The sequence below is a fragment of the Acomys minous genome, assembly GCF_964271855.1.
Source record: "Acomys minous genome assembly, chromosome: 12".
Lineage (NCBI taxonomy): Eukaryota > Metazoa > Chordata > Mammalia > Rodentia > Muridae > Acomys > Acomys minous.
Window position 1 is genome coordinate 69,941,286 of NC_140493.1, and position 23,471 is coordinate 69,964,756.

Here is a 23,471-nt window from a genome sequence, read left to right on the forward strand (position 1 = left end):
GCTGAAACCTGGGTTCTCTGGAAGAGCAGCTGGTGCTCGTATCTTCTGAGCTATCTCTCCACCCCCTTGCTTAAAAAAGAAAAAGGATTATTTTGTGTAAATGGAACGTTTTGGTGTCTTTAGAAACTCAGTTATGTTGTGTAAACATGCTTTTGTTTTAATCCCAGGTGTGGGGTATGGAGTTGACTCCGATGGTCCACAGCAGCGGATGTTTGCCTCGTGTGGGCTCTGGGAGGGGCTCTTTGCCAGCTGCAGACAATTTAATTCTGAGGTCCATGAGAGGGAATAAGTGCCATAGCACAGATGGGGTGGGGGATGCTGAGAGAGAAGATGCTGGTGCTCCCCTAGCCTCTCCTGGTTGCTGCTGATGCAGTTTGAGGAGAAGTTGGAGATCTCCGGAAACGAAGATTGGACTCGCCCCGAGGAACCCAACGACCCTAACCAGCAGGAAGTAGCAAGAGGGGACTACGCCTTCTTTCCCCCCTAACCTTTCTCCCCTACTTGGTGTTGGGGTGTTGGAAGGGATTGGGGTGGAGAAGGGAGAAAGAGGCGTAAGGAACCCAACAAAATAGATTTTAAAATAAATAAAAATGTGCCTACAATTTGGTATTTATTTACCAGTGTGCCTGTTTTCATGGTTGTATGCATGTTTGCCTACCCATGGAGACAAGAAGGGAATGCTGGATCGCTTGACCTGGAGTTGCAGGCAGTTGTGAGCCTCCTGAAGTAGAAGCTGGCAAACGAGCTCAGGTGCTCGGCATGAGCAGCAAGGACTCTTTACTGCTGAACCATTTAATACCGTGTTCATCATGCTGTTCTGTAGCTTTGACTCATTTATCCAAGCCATGGTACTCACCACATGAGTATGACGTCATTGATTATTTGTTCTCCCGGCAATATGCATTTCAGGTATTTGTACTATTTCACTCCTAGGAACTGCACTATAAGCATTTTGGTACATGTCTCCTGGTGCGTCTATAATGTGTTTTGAAGGTGGTGGTGGCTCGGGGCTTTAATCCCAGCACTTGGGATGCAGAGGCAGACAGATCTCTGAGCCTCGTCTATAGTGAGTTCCAGGGCTACACAGAGAAACCTGTCTCAAAAATACCCACCCAAAGCCGGGCGTGGTGGCGCACTCCTTTAATACCAGCACTCGGGAGGCAGAGGCAGGTGGATCGCTGTGAGTTCGAGGCCAGCCTGGCCTACAAAGCGGGTCCAGGCCAGCCAAGGCTACACAGAGAAACCCTGTATCGAAAAACCAAAACAAAAAAACAAAAAACAAACAAACAAACAAAAAAAACCCACAAAAAAATACCCACCCAAAAAAAGAAAAAAAAAGAAAAAAGAAAAAGAAAGAAAAAAAGAAACCCAACCTGATTGCTAACCCAATAGGCTCAATAGTTAACCTTGGTAACAAACCTAGGAGGGAGTTTTAGCCTGGGTTAACTGAGATGACAGGAAACACCCTGAGTGCGGGTGGCATCCTTCCTTGCCTAAGTTCCTTGAATTAAATAAACAAGAGTGAGCTGAGCATCCAGCATTCCTTCCTGTCTGCTTCCTGACTGTGGTTGCCCCCGCCGGTGTGACCAGTTGCTGCCCTCCCCATGATGGTCCCCACCTCAAACTGCGTGTCAAAGTAAGCCCTTCCTTCCTCAGGCTGCTGCGATCAAGTAATTCCGTCACAGCTGAGAAAATACAGGGCACATGCCCTTTCCTTTTAAAGCGGGTTCCAGTTCCCCTCTCAAAATGTCTTCCCCTGTGGTTTTTCCTTCCCTTCAATGACAAGAGTGTCCGTTCATTACCATTCGCTGCACAGTGAGCAAACACTACCCAGAGCTGGTAGCCATCTTGTCACGTGCAAGCCCCTACTGCCGTAGTTAAACATTCATTTGCTTTTGGTTCTTTAACATCCGTGGAGCTTCTCTCTAGTGTCTGTAGTTACAATTTTGCCCTGGGGAAACCAGTCTATTCCCGTTGCAGCTCATGAGCCACTGTCGTTTTAGAGGTAGAACATGTACTCCAGGGCCACACCCATTACGACATTCTGTGCCTCCAATCAGAGTGGCTGCTGTAGTACAATATAATACCAGGCCGTTTCTGTTTGTTTGTTTTTTGAGACAGAATCTCACTATCTAGCCCCGGCTGTGTTGGAACTTTCTATGTGGACCTAGCTGGAGTTGAACTCATAGAGATCCACCTGCCTCTGCCTCCCGAGTGAGGGTCAGACGTGAGGGATTAGGTGGAGGTGATTTTATTCCTGTTGACTTGAATGACCCTGAGACGTTGTGAGCCTGAACCTGCTTACCATACAGGGAAGGCTCGGACGAGGATAGGGCCAAACAGAAGAGAAAGGGCTAGGCTGAAGGCAAGAGGGTGAACGGACACCTCCTAGTGCCAGGACTGGAACCTCAACCCTAGTGCTCTGAACCACTCTGGAGGGTACATGTGTTAGTAGGGACCTTTCTTTTCTAACTGCTTTGGCTTGTGTCTTCTATTTTTTGAATCAAACACATCCTAAGTGTCCCACTCCTCAAACACCTTTAATCCCAGAATTTAGGAGAAAGGCAGGAGGGATCTTGGTGAGTTCGAGGCCAGCCTGGTCTACATAGTGAGTTCCAGGGCAGCCAGGGCTACACAGTGAGACCCTGTCTCAAAACACAAAACCAAACCAAAAACCAACGTGCCTCACGAGCTCATCTTCTTACTGTTCTTTGTCTGCTCTCCACTCCTCTCTCTCCTTGAGCAACGTCGTCCTAAAGCCATTACATTGTGCAGGACAAGGCGAGCACCTGCTTTTGGTCACGGAAAGCCAAGGTGACTCAGAGCTTCATAGACCAGAGTTTATGTGTGCAAAGAAGGGCATCCTTTGGGAATAGCTTGGCATGGGTTATCCGAGCCCGAGCGGTGTGAGGTTAGTGGAAGAGAGACTTTAGCCCACGTGGGTGAAGAGGGTGGCTCTGCGGAGAGACTGGCTAGACCGGATGTCAAAACCTCATCTGGATTTCGAATACTGAATGGAGTGAAGAGGGCACCCGCGTGGAAGGACATGCTGGTCTAAACAAGATGAGCAGGACAGGTGTTCTAAAGGGAAAACCAATACGAGAAATCCGCTGTGTAAGACTTCAGGCAGCAGGCAGCTCAGCATAGGGAGCTGCAGCCCGAATGGGCAGGGGAGGGCATCTACGTGAAGAAGGGCTTGGCACGCACGGAGGCTTAGAGACGAAGACACGTGCTGAGCACATCTCTGGAGCTGACGCGGTGAGGGGACGGGGTCCGTGAAGGCGGGAGGAGTAAGAATGGCGTCTGTTGTTTAGAGCTGGGCACGGAGGGATTGGTGTGAACTCGTGAGTCTTAATATCAGTGGACAAAGACATGTAGAGATGTAAGTGTTTTATATTCTCGTAAACATGCGTGTGACTATGCAAACACACACACACACACACACACACACACACACACACACACACACTCTCTACCTCTGTCTCCTGAGGGGGCCGAGAGCAGAGCCTTGGGAGACATGGGCACGTGCATGACTTCTAAATACTACCTTTCAGCAATGGGCACCAAGGTTCCTGGGGGAGCTGACTATTCCAGGATAGAAACAGGGGGAGCACAAGATGAACCCAGAAGATCTCATATCAGAAAGCAAAGACATTTTCGAAGAATGATGGAGGTGCTAAAATGGCCGCGAAAACTCTCTGACGTTTCTTTAAAAAAAATAAATAAATGAAGCTACCCATGTGTCCGGTGGCTCAGACATCCACAGCATCTAAGAATTTCAAGAAAAATTATGCCGAGTGAAAGAAGCCTCACCTTACTTAAAGAGTATACATATTTTATGGTTCTATTTTCATAAGGCCTAGACAAGAAACATTATGGCGGAAAGACCTCAGTGGTTGCCTTGGGAATTGCACGGTGGGGACTGTACGGGGAAAAGACACGGGAAGAGCTTTGCCTTCTGTTTCTCCAAAGAAGCTGAGCCACGCTGATCCTGGATTTGTCAAAAGTCAGCAATCACACTTAAATTTTAGACACCTAGTTTTGTGAGAATTTTGCACTAAGAGAGAAAAAACAGTTACTAAATATTGAACTCAAGCTAATGATGTGTGTCCATGTATTCAGGAAGAAGTGTATGTTTTGCCTTAAGATATATCAAAAACAGCAGAAGGAGGTAAGACACAGCGGTAACAAGAAGCCGTGGGGAAGCGCCACGGATAAGCTGTGGATGTGCAGACCGGCGCCGCATTATAAAATTCTTTCAGACTTGCTGTATGTTTCAACATTTTCATAAAACAATGTTGAGAGTGAGGAAGATGAGGGGAGGTAGCCAGAGAGAAAGGATTAAATCTGGGGCAATATTAAGACAAGCAATGATAATATTGGATTACAGCCCAATGACTAAGACAATAAACTCTTAAGTGCTATTACTATAAATGAAAAGTTTGGCAAAAGAGAAATAATTTTTATAAGTTACAAAGCATCCACAAAATACTATTTACAAAAAAGTAACGTTGAAGTAGAAGGGCTGAAAGAAAAAAAAAACTTTTGAGATGAGTTCTCATGTATCCCTTGAACGAATTTGCCGCATAGCCAAGAACAGCGCGATTCTACAGATGTGTGACACCGCACCTGGTTATGAAGTGCTGGGAATCAAACTCCGGGCTCTGAGCCTGTGATGCTGGTACCCTACGTACTGGACCAGATCAGATGTCGTTTTAATCTACTGATCAATGTCATTATCATAGGATTTCCAATAGAATTCAATAAGAACACAAGATTGATTACATGTTCCGGCCCTGCCGAAGATAACTAATCTGGATTTAATCACAAATCTTCGTGAAGAACATACTACAAACAACCAGCTTACAGTCTTCAACTGTATCAGGGTCATAGCAATCAAAAACAGACTGAGAAATTTCTTAGTGGTTCATAATGTCCCAATTTTCTAGAAAAATATTGTTTTATATTGGCTAGAGGAAATAAAAATATAAGGAAAAAGAGAAAAAGGAAAAGAAAAAAATAATTAAAGAGAAAAAAATTTAGTATACTGAAGAGGAAGCATGGACCCAGGCAGACATAACAGCTTAGAGCCGACCTAAGAGGAAAGGCTGCTGTGGTTTGGGTTCTCAGCCTAGAAGTAAAGGTGTTCGCCTGTGGGACACCCCTGTGCCCCACCTCCCCACCCCTGTGCCCCACCTCCTCACCCCTGTGCTCCACCTCCCCACCCCTGTGCCCCACCTCCTCACCCCTGTGCCCCACCTCCTCACCCCTGTGCCCCACCTCCTCACCCCTGTGCCTCACCCCACCTCCCCACCCCTGTGCCCCCCCACCTCCCCACCCCTGTGCCCCCCCACCTCCCCACCCCTGTGCCCTACCTCCTCACCCCTGTGCCCCCCCACCTCCCCACCCCTGTGCCCCACCTCCCCACCCCTGTGCCCTACCTCTCCACCCCTGTGCCCCACCTCCTCACCCCTGTGCTCCACCTCCTCACCCCTGTGCCCCACCTCCTCACCCCTGTGCCTCACCTCCTCACCCCTGTGCTCCACCTCCTCACCCCTGTGCCCCACCTCCCCACCCCTGTGCCCCACCTCCTCACCCCTGTGCCCCACCTCCTCACCCCTGTGCCCCACCTCCTCACCCCTGTGCCCCACCTCCTCACCCCTGTGCCCCACCTCCTCACCCCTGTGCCCCACCTCCCCACCCCTGTGCCCCACCTCCTCACCCCTGTGCCTCACCTCCTCACCCCTGTGCCCCACCTCCTCACCCCTATGCCACCTTTACTTCTAGGCTGAGTTTGCAGACAGAGTCCGCCTGGGCTCAAGGTCCAGGGGAAACACTCCGCAGCGTGCTCCACGCGGGAAGGCCCACGCGGGAAGGCCCACGCGGGAAGGCCCACGAGCCCTGCTCACCCGCCTGCTCTCACTACTTCCCACGCAACAACTCTGGGTCTGGTGCTGTGGGCTGCTCCGTGCGCTGAGGCAGGAGGCTTGAAAGTTCACGTTGGCCTAGACTACAAAGCCAGTTTAAAGCCAGCCTGGAAAGCCTAATGAAACCCTGTTTAAAAACAAATGAAAATTTAAACGTAAAAAAAAGGGGTAGAGCACTGTCGCTCAGAATGCTGGACCATCATGTACGAGGCTGTAAATTCTACCCCAGGATTGAAAGATGGAAAAATATCAGAAGCTTGGGAAAGGTATCTGATGCATTTAGTGTGTGTGTGTGTGTGTGTGTGTGTGTGTGTGTGTGTGTGTGTGTGTGTGTGTGCAGGTATGTGTATTGGGTGTCTTCCTCAATTACTCCCCATCTTATTTTTAAGACTAGGCCCCTTACCTGCTGACCAATATGTTCCAGGGATTCCATATTTCTGCTTCCCCAGTGCTCAGGTGCCTGACCTATGCAACAGGGTGCTGAGAATCCAAATTCAGACCCTATGCCATCCACCCCTGTGTCCTCCCCCAACCCCCACCTCTGTTCCCCTCTACCTCCCCACCCCCACCCCTGTGCCCTACCCTACCCCTGTGCCCCGCTCCTCCACCCCTGTGCCCCACCCCACCCCTGTGCCCCCTACCCCTGTGCCCCACCCCAACCCCTGTGCCTCACCCCACCCCTGTGACTCACCCCACCCTTGTGCCCCAGCCCCACCCTTGTGCCCCACCCCCACCCCTGTGCCCCACCCCCACCCCTGTGCTCCACCTCCTCACCCCTGTGCCCCACCTCCCCACCCCTGTGCCCCACCTCCCCACCCCTGTGCCCCACCTCCTCACCCCTGTGCCCCACCTCCTCACCCCTGTGCCCCACCTCCTCACCCCTGTGCCCCACCTCCTCACCCCTGTGCCCCACCTCCCCACCCCTGTGCCCCACCTCCTCACCCCTGTGCTCCACCTCCCCACCCCTGTGCCCCACCTCCCCACCCCTGTGCCCCACCTCCTCACCCCTGTGCTCCACCTCCTCACCCCTGTGCCCCACCTCCTCACCCCTGTGCCCCACCTCCTCACCCCTGTGCCCCACCTCCTCACCGCTGTGCCCCACCTCCTCACCCCTGTGCCCCACCTCCTCACCCCTGTGCCCCACCTCCTCACCCCTGTGCCCCACCTCCTCACCCCTGTGCTCCACCTCCTCACCCCTGTGCCCCACCTCCCCACCCCTGTGCCCCACCTCCTCACCCCTGTGCCCCACCTCCTCACCCCTGTGCCCCACCTCCTCACCCCTGTGCCCCACCTCCTCACCGCTGTGCCCCACCTCCTCACCCCTGTGCCCCACCTCCTCACCCCTGTGCCCCACCTCCTCACCCCTGTGCCCCACCTCCTCACCGCTGTGCCCCACCTCCTCACCGCTGTGCCCCACCTCCTCACCCCTGTGCCCCACCTCCTCACCCCTGTGCCCCACCTCCTCACCGCTGTGCCTCACCTCCTCACCCCTGTGCTCCACCTCCTCACCCCTGTGCCCCACCTCCTCACCCCTGTGCCCCACCTCCTCACCCCTGTGCCTCACCTCCCCACCCCTGTGCCTCACCTCCCCACCCCTGTGCCTCACCTCCTCACCCCTGTGCCTCACCTCCCCACCCCTGTGCTCCACCTCCTCACCCCTGTGCCCCACCTCCTCACCCCTGTGCCCCACCTCCTCACCCCTGTGCCCCACCTCCTCACCCCTGTGCCCCACCTCCTCACCGCTGTGCCTCACCTCCTCACCCCTGTGCTCCACCTCCTCACCCCTGTGCCCCACCTCCTCACCCCTGTGCCCCACCTCCTCACCCCTGTGCCTCACCTCCCCACCCCTGTGCCTCACCTCCTCACCCCTGTGCCTCACCTCCTCACCCCTGTGCCCCACCTCCCCACCCCTGTGCCTCACCTCCTCACCCCTGTGCCCCACCTCCTCACCCCTGTGCCCCACCTTTACTTCTAGGCTGAGTTCGCAGACAGAGTCCGCCTGGGCTCAAGGTCCAAGGGAAACACTCCGCAGCGTGCTCCACGCGGGAAGGCCCACGCGGGAAGGCCCACGCGGGAAGGCCCACGAGCCCTGCTCACCCGCCTGCTCTCACTACTTCCCACGCAACAACTCTGGGTCTGGTGCTGTGGGCTGCTCCGTGCGCTGAGGCAGGAGGCTTGAAAGTTCACGTTGGCCTAGACTACAAAGCCAGTTTAAAGCCAGCCTGGAAAGCCTAATGAAACCCTGTTTAAAAACAAATGAAAATTTAAACGTAAAAAAAAGGGGTAGAGCACTGTCGCTCAGAATGCTGGACCATCATGTACGAGGCTGTAAATTCTACCCCAGGATTGAAAGATGGAAAAATATCAGAAGCTTGGGAAAGGTATCTGATGCATTTAGTGTGTGTGTGTGTGTGTGTGTGTGTGTGTGTGTGTGTGTGTGCAGGTATGTGTATTGGGTGTCTTCCTCAATTACTCCCCATCTTATTTTTAAGACTAGGCCCCTTACCTGCTGACCAATATGTTCCAGGGATTCCATATTTCTGCTTCCCCAGTGCTCAGGTGCCTGACCTATGCAACAGGGTGCTGGGAATCCAAATTCAGACCCTATGCCATCCACCCCTGTGTCCTCCCCCAACCCCCACCTCTGTTCCCCTCTACCTCCCCACCCCCACCCCTGTGCCCTACCCTACCCCTGTGCCCCGCTCCTCCACCCCTGTGCCCCACCCCACCCCTGTGCCCCCCACCCCTGTGCCCCACCCCAACCCCTGTGCCTCACCCCACCCCTGTGACTCACCCCACCCTTGTGCCCCAGCCCCACCCTTGTGCCCCACCCCCACCCCTGTGCCCCACCCCCACCCCTGTGCCCCACCTCCTCACCCCTGTGCCCCACCTCCTCACCCCTGTGCCCCACCTCCTCACCCCTGTGCCCCACCTCCTCACCCCTGTGCCCCACCTCCTCACCCCTGTGCCCCACCTCCTCACCCCTGTGCCCCACCTCCTCACCCCTGTGCCCCACCTCCTCACCCCTGTGCCCCACCTCCTCACGCCTGTGCCCCACCTCCTCACCCCTGTGCCCCACCTCCCCACCCCTGTGCCCTACCTCCTCACCCCTATGCCTCACCTCCTCACCCCTGTGCCCCACCTCCTCACCCCTGTGCTCCACCTCCTCACCCCTGTGCCCCACCTCCTCACCCCTGTGCCCCACCTCCTCACCCCTGTGCCCCACCTCCTCACCCCTGTGCCCCACCTCCTCACCCCTGTGCCTCACCTCCTCACCCCTGTGCTCCACCTCCTCACCCCTGTGCCCCACCTCCTCACCCCTGTGCCCCACCTCCTCACCCCTGTGCCCCACCTCCTCACCCCTGTGCTCCACCTCCTCACCCCTGTGCTCCACCTCCCCACCCCTGTGCCTCACCTCCTCACCCCTGTGCTCCACCTCCTCACCCCTGTGCCCCACCTCCTCACCCCTGTGCCCTACCTCCTCACCCCTGTGCCCTACCTCCTCACCCCTGTGCCCCACCTCCTCACCCCTGTGCCCTACCTCCTCACCCCTGTGCCCTACCTCCTCACCCCTGTGCCCCACCTCCTCACCCCTGTGCCTCACCTCCTCACCCCTGTGCCCCACCTCCTCACCCCTGTGCTCCACCTCCTCACCCCTGTGCCCCACCTCCTCACCCCTGTGCCCCACCTCCTCACCCCTGTGCCCCACCTCCTCACCCCTGTGCCCCACCTCCTCACCCCTGTGCTCCACCTCCCCACCCCTGTGCCTCACCTCCTCACCCCTGTGCCCTACCTCCTCACCCCTGTGCCCCACCTCCTCACCCCTGTGCTCCACCTCCCCACCCCTGTGCCTCACCTCCTCACCCCTGTGCCCCACCTCCTCACCCCTGTGCCCCACCTCCCCACCCCTGTGCCCCACCTCCTCACCCCTGTGCCCCACCTCCTCACCCCTGTGCTCCACCTCCCCACCCCTGTGCCTCACCTCCTCACCCCTGTGCTCCACCTCCTCACCCCTGTGCCCCACCTCCTCACCCCTGTGCCTCACCTCCTCACCCCTGTGCCCTACCTCCTCACCCCTGTGCTCCACCTCCTCACCCCTGTGCCCCACCTCCTCACCCCTGTGCCCCACCTCCTCACCCCTGTGCCCCACCTCCTCACCCCTGTGCCCCACCTCCTCACCCCTGTGCCCCACCTCCTCACCCCTGTGCTCCACCTCCTCACCCCTGTGCCCCACCTCCTCACCCCTGTGCCCCACCTCCTCACCCCTGTGCTCCACCTCCTCACCCCTGTGCTCCACCTCCCCACCCCTGTGCCTCACCTCCTCACCCCTGTGCTCCACCTCCTCACCCCTGTGCCCTACCTCCTCACCCCTGTGCCCCACCTCCTCACCCCTGTGCCCCACCTCCCCACCCCTGTGCCCCACCTCCTCACCCCTGTGCCCCACCTCCTCACCCCTGTGCCCCACCTCCTCACCCCTGTGCCCCACCTCCTCACCCCTGTGCCCTACCTCCTCACCCCTGTGCCCCACCTCCCCACCCCTGTGCCCCACCTCCTCACCCCTGTGCCCTACCTCCTCACCCCTGTGCCCCACCTCCCCACCCCTGTGCCCCACCTCCCCACCCCTGTGCCTCACCTCCTCACCCCTGTGCCCCACCTCCTCACCCCTGTGCCCCACCTCCTCACCCCTGTGCCCCACCTCCTCACCCCTGTGCCTCACCTCCTCACCCCTGTGCCCCACCTCCCCACCCCTGTGCCTCACCTCCTCACCCCTGTGCCCCACCTCCCCACCCCTGTGCCCCACCTCCTCACCCCTGTGCCTCACCTCCTCACCCCTGTGCCCCACCTCCCCACCCCTGTGCCTCACCTCCCCACCCCTGTGCCCCACCTCCCCACCCCTGTGCCTCACCTCCTCACCCCTGTGCCCCACCTCCTCACCCCTGTGCCCCACCTCCTCACCCCTGTGCCCCACCTCCTCACCCCTGTGCCCCACCTCCTCACCCCTGTGCTCCACCTCCCCACCCCTGTGCTCCACCTCCTCACCCCTGTGCCCCACCTCCTCACCCCTGTGCTCCACCTCCTCACCCCTGTGCTCCACCTCCTCACCCCTGTGCTCCACCTCCCCACCCCTGTGCTCCACCTCCTCACCCCTGTGCCCCACCTCCTCACCCCTGTGCTCCACCTCCTCACCCCTGTGCTCCACCTCCCCACCCCTGTGCCCCACCTCCTCACCCCTGTGCCCCACCTCCTCACCCCTGTGCCTCACCTCCTCACCCCTGTGCCCCACCTCCCCACCCCTGTGCCTCACCTCCTCACCCCTGTGCCCCACCTCCCCACCCCTGTGCCCCACCTCCTCACCCCTGTGCCTCACCTCCTCACCCCTGTGCCCCACCTCCCCACCCCTGTGCCTCACCTCCCCACCCCTGTGCCCCACCTCCCCACCCCTGTGCCTCACCTCCTCACCCCTGTGCCCCACCTCCTCACCCCTGTGCCCCACCTCCTCACCCCTGTGCCCCACCTCCTCACCCCTGTGCCCCACCTCCTCACCCCTGTGCTCCACCTCCCCACCCCTGTGCTCCACCTCCTCACCCCTGTGCCCCACCTCCTCACCCCTGTGCTCCACCTCCTCACCCCTGTGCTCCACCTCCTCACCCCTGTGCTCCACCTCCCCACCCCTGTGCTCCACCTCCTCACCCCTGTGCCCCACCTCCTCACCCCTGTGCTCCACCTCCTCACCCCTGTGCCCCACCTCCCCACCCCTGTGCCTCATCTCCTCACCCCTGTGCCCCACCCCCGCTAATACTTGTTTCTGGCTACCTCTATATGTGCACTGAGAGACAGAAAGCCAGGTTGCTACCGTAACTTACATAGGAACATGCTAACATTTTACCTTTCTTCATGGATTCTCTTTCCATCCCACCCTTGTATGTATACAGGAGCTCGTCAACCTCATTCAGATTCAGAAAGCCTGAGCAGTCACTGTCCCACTTCTGGAAGAGGGCTTCTAGGAGAATCCCCCGCCGGGCTTGGAAGATGTTTTGTCTAGCCTAGGACACAGACAGGGCGGTAAGCACAGGAATAGAGCTAGCCTAGGACACAGACAGGGCGGTAAGCACAGGAATAGAGCTAGCCTAGGACACAGACAGGGCGGTAAGCACAGGAATAGAGCTAGCCTAGGACACAGACAGGGCGGTAAGCACAGGGGACAGAGCTAGCCTAGGACACAGACAGGATGGTAAGCACAGGAATAGAGCTAGCCTAGGACACAGACAGGGCGGTAAGCACAGGGGACAGAGCTAGCCTAGGACATAGACAGGGCGGTAAGCACAGGGGATAGAGCTAGCCTAGGACACAGACAGGATGGTAAGCACAGGAATAGAGCTAGCCTAGGACACAGACAGGGCGGTAAGCACAGGAATAGAGCTAGCCTAGGACACAGACAGGGCGGTAAGCACAGGAATAGAGCTAGCCTAGGACACAGACAGGGCGGTAAGCACAGGAATAGAGCTAGCCTAGGACACAGACAGGGCGGTAAGCACAGGAATAGAGCTAGCCTAGGACACAGACAGGGCGGTAAGCACAGGAATAGAGCTAGCCTAGGACACAGACAGGGCGGTAAGCACAGGGGACAGAGCTAGCCTAGGACACAGACAGGATGGTAAGCACAGGAATAGAGCTAGCCTAGGACACAGACAGGGCGGTAAGCACAGGGGACAGAGCTAGCCTAGGACATAGACAGGGCGGTAAGCACAGGGGATAGAGCTAGCCTAGGACACAGACAGGATGGTAAGCACAGGAATAGAGCTAGCCTAGGACACAGACAGGGCGGTAAGCACAGGAATAGAGCTAGCCTAGGACACAGACAGGGCGGTAAGCACAGGGGACACAGTCTTCATTGCACTGGCTGGTGTCTTGTATTTAAAGGAAGTATATCACTCTTTAAAAAACAAACAAAACAAACCCCCAAAAACCCACAAAAACCAACTTCATTTTGGGCTAAGGCTGTTAGAGAGAGACACAGAGACTGATTTTATCTCCCCTGCCACTTTTTTTGTTTTTGTTTTTTCAAGACAGGGTTTAGAATTTTCACTAGATAATTCATTAATTAGGTAATAATGAACAATTATTGAACCACTAACTAGGTTGATTTAATTTTAAAGATGATGAATATGCCAGCCACAGTGACACATTTCTACTGTCCCAGCTCTCAGGAAGCTAAAGCAAAGGGACTGTGAATTCAAGGACAGTTCGGGTTACATAGTAAGACTCTGTGTCACACACTGCAGGGCTAGAGGTGCGACTCAGTGGTAGAGCACTTGCCTCGGGTGTGCCAGGCCTTAGGTTTGATCCCCACACGCCCCACATACGAGTAAGTAAGTGCTTTTGATTTAAGGGACAGGGACTGCATTTGAGGAGGCCAAAGGGCCGTCAAGCCTGGACGACTCACAAGGGTGATGAGGTGACTTAAACCTGGCGGGACTAATTCCTACACTTCCCATGGGCCAGAGCAGGTTGGTCACAGGCAGCAGTGTGTGTGCACTTGTTTGTCACTTAAGAAAGCAGTAAGTCTTCGGAAATACGTGCCACTGGGGCCCATGAGTGAAAAATACACACTCAAGGCCTAGGTACATCCCTAAATATATGCATTTGCACATGCGCTCACACAGTAGACGGTGCAAACACACACCTTCACAGCTACACACATCGGCACTTTGGGCTTCAAAGGACAGAAACTAAGCTGCACCACAAGCCATCTCTTGCCAGAAGCAAGAAAAAAAAAACCGACTTCTCTGCAGTGTGATCTTAGCAATCAAAAGGGTGTTTAATGGCTATGCTGGTTGAAGCAAAGTGGCACACTCGGTATTAAGTTTTTGCTGTTGTTGGTTTTTGAGACAGGGTTTCTCTGTGTAGCTCTGGATGTCCTGGAATTCCCTCTGTAGACCAGGCTGGACTCGAACTCACAGAGATCTGCCTCCTTCTGCCTGACAAGTGTTAGGATTAAAGGTGTGCGCCACACAGCTAAGCTTGGTTGTACAGTTTTAAAGAGACACGGCACTAGGAACAAGTGAGGTTGGGAGATTTACAGGTAATAGTGACCTTACTTATTGCATTGGTAAATGTTACCCACCTGTTCTAAGGCTCTCATTTTCTCTTGTTTTGTTTCAGAATAGTTCTTCTGAAAAAAGGTGGTGAGGCTCTGGCTGACACTTAAGGGGGTGTCTTCACCGACAAATGTCTCTAGGAGTTGCACAAACTGCAGCAAATTGAGAGAGACTCCATTGAAAGCACTTCTCCCTTTTATCTCCTTGTAAGTCTGAATATTCCTAATAATCGCATGTAGCTCTGTGAAGCAGGAAAATATATCAGGCAGTAAACACTTCTCTGAGATTTCAGGGGGAAAGTAAGTTCCTGCTATGACAGCCACCTCCCCCCGCCCCCACTTTGTTTTGGTGCAGGTGATGGAGAACACAAGGCTTTGCACGTCCTCGGCATGGCTGCTACCCCTGAGCTAAAGCCCCGGCTCCCATGTCCACAGCTTCTGCCTCTCAGCAATCCATGCTCCCCTATGGTGACAGGATCTGTAGCCTGCTTTGGGAAAGCATTCTTTCCCACTGCCAGTTTAGAGGAGGAATGATATGGCAGCGAGCCTTCCCACCTTGCTCTGTGGATGCATGGTGTAAGATCTGGCCAAGAATCCACATGTAACAACAGCAAAACCTACCGTAGGCCTGTGAAAATTAGCCTCAGGACTATTCTGAGAACCGCTAGGGTAGTTTTTGTTTTGCATTCTGAGTGCTGAATTAGTAGCATGTAACACGTAGATAGACACCCTTGTGGTCATTTCTGAGACAACGTGAAGAAAACTGCCTAAAACTGAAAGTGACACAGAGACTGTGGCTGAGAGGCCGAGAGAGGCGGTGTCTTCTGTTGGAGCTAGTTGTGCATAAAGCCAGCTACACCCTGGACTTCTCAGGTAAATGTGTTAGTAAACGCTACACACCAACTCCTATAGATTAGTGTCAGCTAATATGTTTGTCTTGGAGCTCAATGTGACAACACTGTATTTCATAAAATGCCAGCCTAATGACTCACGTTTCATTTGTTCAGTGATTCAATCACTGCGCCCTATGTGGGATCTGATGTAACTTAGAAACAATTACTCATGCGACTTAAAAAGCATCATCACTAAAAATCGGCATAGATGAAGAGCATCAACTTGTCAGTCATAAGAACTTGACAAACATCACGCATGCTCATTAAAATATTTTGAGGTCAGAAAGTGTTCTTTGGGCTTTTGGGAAGTGGGTAAAGTGCTTGCTGAGCAACCATGAGGAGCTGGATTTAGATCCCTAGCACCCAATTAAAAACTGGGTGCAGCAGCATGTGCCCATAATCCTAGCGCTATTGGAATGCAGACAGGCAGATCCTGGGACAATGCTGAACAGCCAGTCAAGCTGACATGGCAAGCTCCAGGTTCTGTGGAAGACCCCATCCACTTATAAGTGGATATTAGCCCAACATAGATGTCCTCTGAGAGACTCCACCCAGTGGGGAATTGGGACAGATACTGGGACTCACAGCTGGACCCTGGGTGGAGTGCTGGGAGTTATATGGAACAGTGGGGAGATGGAAGGACCCAGAGGGGTCAGGATCCCCACAAGGAGACCATCAAGGCCATGAGATCTGGACCCGGGGTGGCTTTCACAAACCAAGGATGATACATGCAGAAAACCCGGACCCCCTGTTCAGACGCAGCCGATGGGCGGCTCATTCTCCACTTTGGGAGCGGGAGAGGGGACTGTCACTGAACCTCTGACATGCACTCTGGTGCCTATGATTTGATCACTGCCCCTTTGGCAGGATGGCCTTCTAGGCACACAGAGGAAGGGGATGCAGGTTGTCCAGATGAGACCTAATGGGCTGTAGTCAGACAGTGAGGTAGGAAGGGGGGCCCCTTGTCAGAGGTGTAAGGGAGGGGAATAGGGCAGAAGTGGGAAGGAGGGTGGGAACGGGAAGATAAGAGTGAGGGGATAACAATCGGGATGTATTGTGAATAAATTATAATAAAAATGTGCTAAAAGAAAAAAAAAGACCCCATCTATAAAGATCAGCAACAGAAAAAGACACAACACCAACCTCTGGCTTCCACGTATGATGCATGGGCACAGGCACCCACACATAAATGCAACCATATCGTAATCACATGCGCAAGCACCAATTAGTTAATTAATTAAATGGAAAACAAAGTTTGCTATTTGATTCTGGATTAAATGAGAAAAGGTTGCACACAGAAAATAATCTTGATCTAACTATAATTAGTTTTACTACTTAAAGCGATGGGGAAAATATAATAAAATAACATTTTAAAAATATGAGCTTTACTTGAAACACTCATAGCTAAACATGTGGCTTATCTGATAGCTAAGAGCTGCTCTTTCATCTGTCCAATGGTTCTTTTCTTCATTAAATATTTCATAAACCAAAAAGACTCTCACCTGTCTAGCATGCTTGGGTAAAGAAATAAATAATTATTTTTTATTGAGTTCTAATATCTAATATCTGATTCCTTTCGTGTGCTTGGATAATGCTTTTAAAGCAGTGTCAGAGCAATGCAATAGTTAACATAGAGTGTGCCAATATCAGAGATTTACATTTTAAATGCTCTAAGAGCATTCACCAAAAGTAAGCCATCATCTAACTAAGAGCATTTGCCAAAAGTAAAGCATCATCAATAGTAGAGATCACCACCACGAGTACACTGCCACCAATAGCACACCCCTACCAACAGTACAGGCGGCCACCAGCAGCCACAGATCACCACCAAGAGTATACGTGTCACTGCCAGTAGGAGATGTCACTGCCGGTAGTGCATGTCTTGCTTTGATTTAGGTCTGTCAGTTTCCAGGGACAAGACAGTGTAAGGCTCTCAGTGTGGTTTTCATGAGACACGGCGGTAATCTACAATCGTGTGCTGGACTGTCCTCTGCTCTTCCTCTGTTAACGTGTACCTGTGAATCTGGCGTCACCACAGATTAGTTTGGCCTGTTCCTCATCTTCAGATCTGACATGATTCATCTTCCAGTCAGAAAGCAAAAATTCACCTGTGAAGAACATTCCACAACACAGCCCGGTTCATTTCATTTTCACTATGTTTTCCCTCTGGGGTACAGAGAAAAGGAAGGTTGACTGAAGTGAGGTCTTACCTGACCATGGCTTTCCTTCTACGTGCTGGGGCTTTGGCTCACATGCTTTGTCTTTCTGAGAATCCTTTTTTGAACTTCCTAAGGGGAACAAAAGAAAAGGACAGGGCTGGTGTGGTGACTTAGTGGATAAAAGTGCTTGCTGTCAAAACCAAGGACCTGAGTCTGAGCCCAAGGATTCACACGGTAGGAGAAAACAACTGACGTCTTTAAGTTTTCCTTTACACACACACACACACACACACACACACACACACAAAGGGTTGGGGGGACAGACAGATAGACAGACTCACACATAGAGAAGAAAAGAAAATTTTTATGGATTAGAAATAATGCCGGGCGTGGTGGCGCACGCCTTTAATCCCAGCACTCGGGAGGCAGAGGCAGGCGGATCGCTGTGAGTTTGAGGCCAGCCTGGTCTATAAAGTGAGTCCAGGATAGCCAAGGCTACACAGAGAAACCCTGTCTTCAAAAACCAAAAAGAAAAAGAAAAGAAAAGAGAATACAATTCATTGGACATTCTGAGCTTAATGACAGACAAATTCCTTACCTACACAACAGCCCAAAACCCAAGTTCTTGAACAGGTTTGTCGTAATCATAACAAAATCACTTAATACTTTTAATTGCTGAGAGAGGCTCTGTGGCAAAAGCTGCTTGTCTGGCTACACAACCTGAGGTTATGTTTCCCAGGCTGTCTTACAGCAAAGTGTTGCTAGACGTCCACATTCTAACCAGTGAGGTGAGTGGGGAATACACATTGAAATTCAGGGGCCGGAGAGATGGCTTAGCTGTTGAGAAGCACTAGTGCCTCTGTTCTTAGCTCCCATACGGTGTCTCACAGCCTTCCACAGGATCTACTGCCCTATTCTAGCCTCTGCGGAGACTGCACACGTGGTGCAGGCATATACAAGTAAAACACCCATACACGTAAAATAAAATTTAAAAAATATTTAAAATTCAGAGTGTCTTCTATTCAAAATACAGCTTTTGGAAACCCATCTAGGAAAAAATACAAAAATGAAAGACGCAAATGCTTGTTTTTATTTGTTTGTTTTCCTGAGACAGGGTCTCTCTAGGTAGCCTTGCCTGGCCTGGAACTCACTATGCAGATCAGGCTGGCCTCCAACTTGTAGCAATCCACTTTTCTCTGCCTCCTCAGTGCAGAGATTAAAGGCATATGTCACTATGCCTGACACATTTTATTGTTGAAATAAAAGAAAATTTAAGTGACTTGCATTTAAAACAAAATGTTTCTGCCTTTTGAAAAACCCAATTGAAATCTAGGAGATGGTGGGCTTATGCACTCAAGATGCAGGAGAGGTGGATCTCTGAGTTCGAGGCCAGCCTGGTCTACAGAGCAGTTACAGGACAGCCAAGGCTGCCTCAAAACCCTGCCTCAAAAACAAAACAACAATAACAAAAGCAACGAAAACATTCCTAGATTTCTTATTAATGGACTTTTGGTACAAACGAGATTCTAGGAAAATTAATTAATAATAAGCATTCTGGTTTTTATTTAATTCAGAGTTCAACGTCTAGACTCAAGTGCTGAGCACCAAACTATGTTTGCTGTTTATGTGACATGGTATACCAGCAGAGATTGTAACTTAAATGAAGACTTTCTGAAGAGAGTTTTTAACAGCCAGTCCAGAAAAAGGATTTTTAGATAAAATTATTTTTAAAAAAAATCTATAAAACAACAGCCAGGTGCAGTGGTGTAAGACTGTAATTCTAGCACTCAGGAGGCAGAGGTAGGCGGATCGCTGTGAGTTCGAGGTCATCCTGGTCTACAAAGTGAGTTTAGGACAGCCAAGGCTATACAGAGAAACCCTGTGTCGAAAAACAAACAAACAAACAACAACAAAGCAAACATCTATAAAACAAATTATTTTATAGACCTAAATACCTACCTGGAAAGTGATCTTTTTTGCTGCTACCTAATGGACGATCCTTTTTGCTGGTTGTGGGAACTTCCTCACGCTGCTCAGGCTCCATGGCGGCTTGCTCTTCGTTGACGACAGGCAAAGGCTTTCCTTGAGATTTCATTGTTTCTAATTCCGAGCTTTGGCTTTCTTCTAAGGCACCGCTTTCTTGTAATTGTGAAGCAGAGCTTGCGTTCTCTTCTTCTGGGATGGTATCTGTCTGCTGTCCTTGTCCCGACTCATCGTGGGGCTCTTCTGTGATGGACCCTTTACGTGGTAAGTACTCTGAACTTGACTTTCTGCGCCCTGATCCTTTTCGCTGACCCCTGGATCCTCTGCGCTGTCCTTGATCTGTCCCTGATCCTCTGCGAGACCCGGAATCTACAGATGACCGTCTGCGTTGCTCTGTTGTTGAACCTCTGCGTTGCCCAGGTTCTGAAAGTGACCCCCTGTGTGATTCTTCATCTGTGACTGACCCTCTGGCTGATTCTGGTTCTGACACTGAATCTCTGTGTGAGTCTTGCCCTGTCGGGGCCTCTTGCTCTGCTGCGGAACTTCTTCGGGACCCTTGCTCACTAACTGACCCTCTGTCCTGCGTCTGCTCTGTGGCGGTGGAGCTTCTTCGGGACCCTTGCTCACTAACTGACCCTCTGTCCTGCGTCTGCTCTGTGGCGGTGGAGCTTCTTCGGGACCCTTGCTCGGCAACTGACTCTCTCTCTTGCGTCTGCTCTGTGGCGGTGGAGCGTCTTCGGGACCCCTGCTCGGCAACTGACCCTCTGGGAAATCTTGACTCTGCCAATGACCCTTTGCGCGACCCTTGTCCTGAAGTGGATGATCTGTGGGACCCTTTCCGCTGTCCCTGTGCTGTAAGTGACCCTCTGTGGGGTCTCTGTTCCCTGCCTGGCTCTGGCTCTGCCTCTGAGTCTAGTGATGGCTCTTGATCTGTGCTAGTCTCTCTCTGTTGTTGTGGGAGATTTTGATCGTCTTTTTCTTGGAGATCGCCAGCAAGTTTCTTAGCAACTAACAGATTCATCTTTAAGAGCACCTCATCGAAGTCTTCGTAAATGTGCTTCTTTACATCCATGTCTCCCCAGAACTCAGCCAGCTCTATCTCCCCAAATTCGACAAACGGCCCTGATGCAGACAGCAAAATATTTCTCTAAACAATTGATCTTACAGCACAGAATCAGAATTATTGAACTAATGTAAAAAATAGATTCGAGGGAAGTGATTATAGCATAAGCTTATCACTTTAAAAATAAACATCAAGCCCAGTGTGGCGACGCACGCACACCTTTAATCCCACTTGGGAGGCAGTGGCAGGTGTAGTTCTGTGAGTTCGAGGCCAGCCTGCTCTAAAGAGTGAGTCCAGGAGAGCCAAGGCTCTGTTACATGGGAAAAACCATGTTTCAAAAAACCAGCCAACCATACAAATAAATATCAGAGCTTTGTGTGGTGGCACATGCCTTTAATCCCAGCGCTCTGGAGGCGGAAACAGGTGGATCTTTGTGAGTTTGAATCTAGCCTGGTCAACATAGCAAGATCCATATATAAGGAGATTTTGTCTTAGACAACAACAAAACAAACAAAATATCAGATACCCTTTGCTGCAACTAGATACGGAAGGGACCAGAAGATCCCTCACTACTGTGGATTAGTTATCAACTCTTCCCGAAAGGTGTGTTTTACAAAACAAACATATCTCTTCTTTTGGAATGCTGCTTGGATTTCTAAAACAAATAAAATTTGCCCATTACTGTTGTGTCCCGTTTCCACACAGTAAGCAGAGGGCAGAGGTGGGGAATGGAGCTGTCTTCCGCCTCAAACATTTTTAAAAAAAAAACGTTGTGCCTGCTGCGCCACGTGGATGACCAGAGTCTGACCTCTAGATCCCGCTTAGAGGTAGAAGACAATCAGTTCCACAAAGCGCTGTGTGGCATGGACCCACCGCCTCCCCCCCCCCACTCACACTTAAATAATAATGAATTGAAAATTCTATGTTATACGTCATAGAGCCAATAGCTAGCCTTATCAGCGGCAATCTCTCTCTCGCTTCCCTTTTCACTCCTTCCCTTTCCTTTGGCTCTTCTTCCATGACTCAGGTGGGCACATGCGTCTTTACGCAAAGGAGTCAGAGTGCAGGCTCAGGGCAGGTTGTGTGCTTAATAAAAAGTTCAGTTTCTAGAACTGAGGGGGGCGGAGAGGAAAGAGGGAAGGGCTTTAGGGGAAGACTGGATAGTATTCACCAGGATCACCCTGTTAAAAAGCAGCAGAATCTGCTGGGTGCGACCACACTGGCCCGTGATGCCAGCATTCAGGTGAGGTGGGAGACTGAGGTTCCTGGGACTGACTGGGCGGCATAGTGCGAGACCCAGTCTGAAAAGACATCCCCTTCACATAAGACTCCATAAAATCCTGCAATTTTTGCCTGTCCCCATCCTCCCCAAAATGGTGATAATCAAGCTATAACACTGTGGCTCCTATAGCTTTCCATTTATCACTCACAGATTTTTTTTTTTTTTTTAGGTATCCAAGTAATGAGTCTACAAACAGAAATAAGACAAACCAGCCATTAAAAGACATTCTCTTGCTGGGCGTGGTGGCCCAGCACTCGAGAGGCAGAGGCAGGCAGATCGCTGTGAGTTTGAGGCCAGCCTGGTCTACAATGTGAGACCAGGATAGCCAAGGCTACACAGAGAAACCCTGTCTTGGAAAAACAAAAAACAAAACAAAATAAAAGACATTCTATTTAAAAAAAAATAGGGCTGTAGGATGCCTCAGAGGTAAAGGAGCTTGCTGCCAACCAGAGCGGAGCATCTGAGTTGGAGTTCTGTGCCCACATGGTAGGAGAGAACTCAACGCTGCGTTCTGACTTCCACAGGAATGCTATGGCTCGCTCTCCCCCTCCTCTCTTTCTCTCTCATAATAAGTAGGTAAATGTAAGAAAGAAAAATCAACAACCCTGTAATCATATTTATTGATAAATATTTAGAATAATGTTTTAACATGTAAACATACATGTATGTTTTACCATAAAAGCACGTCAGTAAAGCTGCTTGGGCAAAGGAATTGTCTTCCATAGAAACCTTAGAGTTCTGAGTTGGAATTATAAACGGAATAACCCTGCTTAACTTAATTTCTGAAACATTCAAATGATCACCAAAACCTTTCTCCATTGGAACACATTTAAAATTTGTTTCTAGTTGAGTTCTGATATGTCACAAGTTTGAATATTGCACTCTGGTTAAAAAAAAAAAAACACTTCTAGTTGCGAGGAGGAGTGAATTGGTGGGAATATGGACAAGGAGAGAGGCGATGGCCGCCATGCTCAGGGAGAGGGTACCAAGAGTCCCTGGGGGCAGAACGACCCTGTTGTACTCTGACGCCCAGCATCAGGACACTCGTACCCCTGAGTGACACTTACACTGTCTTGGGTTTCGGAGTAAACCCCTAGTGGTGTGTGAAGTTTGGTCGTAGAATGCTTCCAGCAAGGATAGTGTCCTCTGCCGATCCAAGACCTTCACCTACACAGAAAGTTTGCAATCAGTGGTGGCAGCAGACTCAAACTTTTTTTTTTTATTTTATTCTTGTTACATCTCAATGGTTATCCCATCCCTTGTATCCTCCCATCCTTCCTCCCATTTTCCCCTTATTCCCCTCCCCTATGACTGTTCCTGAGGGGGATTACCTCCCCCTGTATATGCTCATAGTGTATCAAGTCTCTTCTTGGTAACCTGCTGTCCTTCCTCTGAGTGCCACCAGGTCTCCCCCTCCAGGGGACATGGTCAAATATGAGGCACCAGAGTACTTGAGAAAGTCATATCCCACTCTCCACTCAACTGTGGAGAATGTTCTGTCCATTGGTTAGATCTGGGTAAGGGTCAGACTTAAACTTTTTATGTTGCTAGGTCATGACTTCCTGACTAGTCTACCATCCTGACCATCACCACCTCCGTCATCGTTATGAAAACAAAAGCTGGGTCAAAAACCAAGAAGCTGGGTCTTGCCTGCAGGCCTCTATGCAATTCTTCCATTTTGCTGCATGCTGAAATTCCTTGGGCTCAGTGGATATTTAACCACTATTTGCTGTGACTGGAATTGCTTGCTGAATTCAATGAGTGCTACTCAGTTCTTATCTAACATGACTTGTATATGTCTCATACAGTTGACTGCTCCTTACTTGTCCCTTCATACACTATTTTGAGGAACTTTTAATTGCAGAAAAGCATAAAAAAGAAAAGGTAAGGCCAATACCATCTGTGATCTTAGGAGCTAGAAGTAACAACTGTTTAAAGTACATACAGGGGGTTGGGAGATGGTTCGGTTGGTGAAATGTTTGCCTTACAACCATAAGGACCTAGGCTTTGTCCCCAGAACCCACATAAAAAAGCTGGGTGTGGAGCAGCGTGGTGATGGCACACAC

The 23,471-nt window shown here is 51.6% G+C and overlaps 1 protein-coding gene across 2 annotated transcripts in view; it reads right to left on the reverse strand.

The window, feature by feature from the left end:
• Nucleotides 1–23,471, reverse strand: part of EFCAB5 (EF-hand calcium binding domain 5) — a 111,159-nt gene that overhangs the window by 28,812 nt on the left and 58,876 nt on the right. For both annotated transcript variants that reach the window (XM_084802740.1, XM_084802739.1), the window contains 6 exons: nt 22,473–22,572; nt 19,037–20,182; nt 17,129–17,206; nt 16,934–17,026; nt 14,053–14,267; nt 11,815–11,971 (listed from right to left, as the gene is read on the reverse strand). In XM_084802740.1, coding sequence (XP_084658866.1) covers nt 11,815–11,971; nt 14,053–14,267; nt 16,934–17,026; nt 17,129–17,206; nt 19,037–20,182; nt 22,473–22,572 — 1,789 coding nt within the window. The remainder of the gene's footprint in view (nt 1–11,814; nt 11,972–14,052; nt 14,268–16,933; nt 17,027–17,128; nt 17,207–19,036; nt 20,183–22,472; nt 22,573–23,471) is intronic.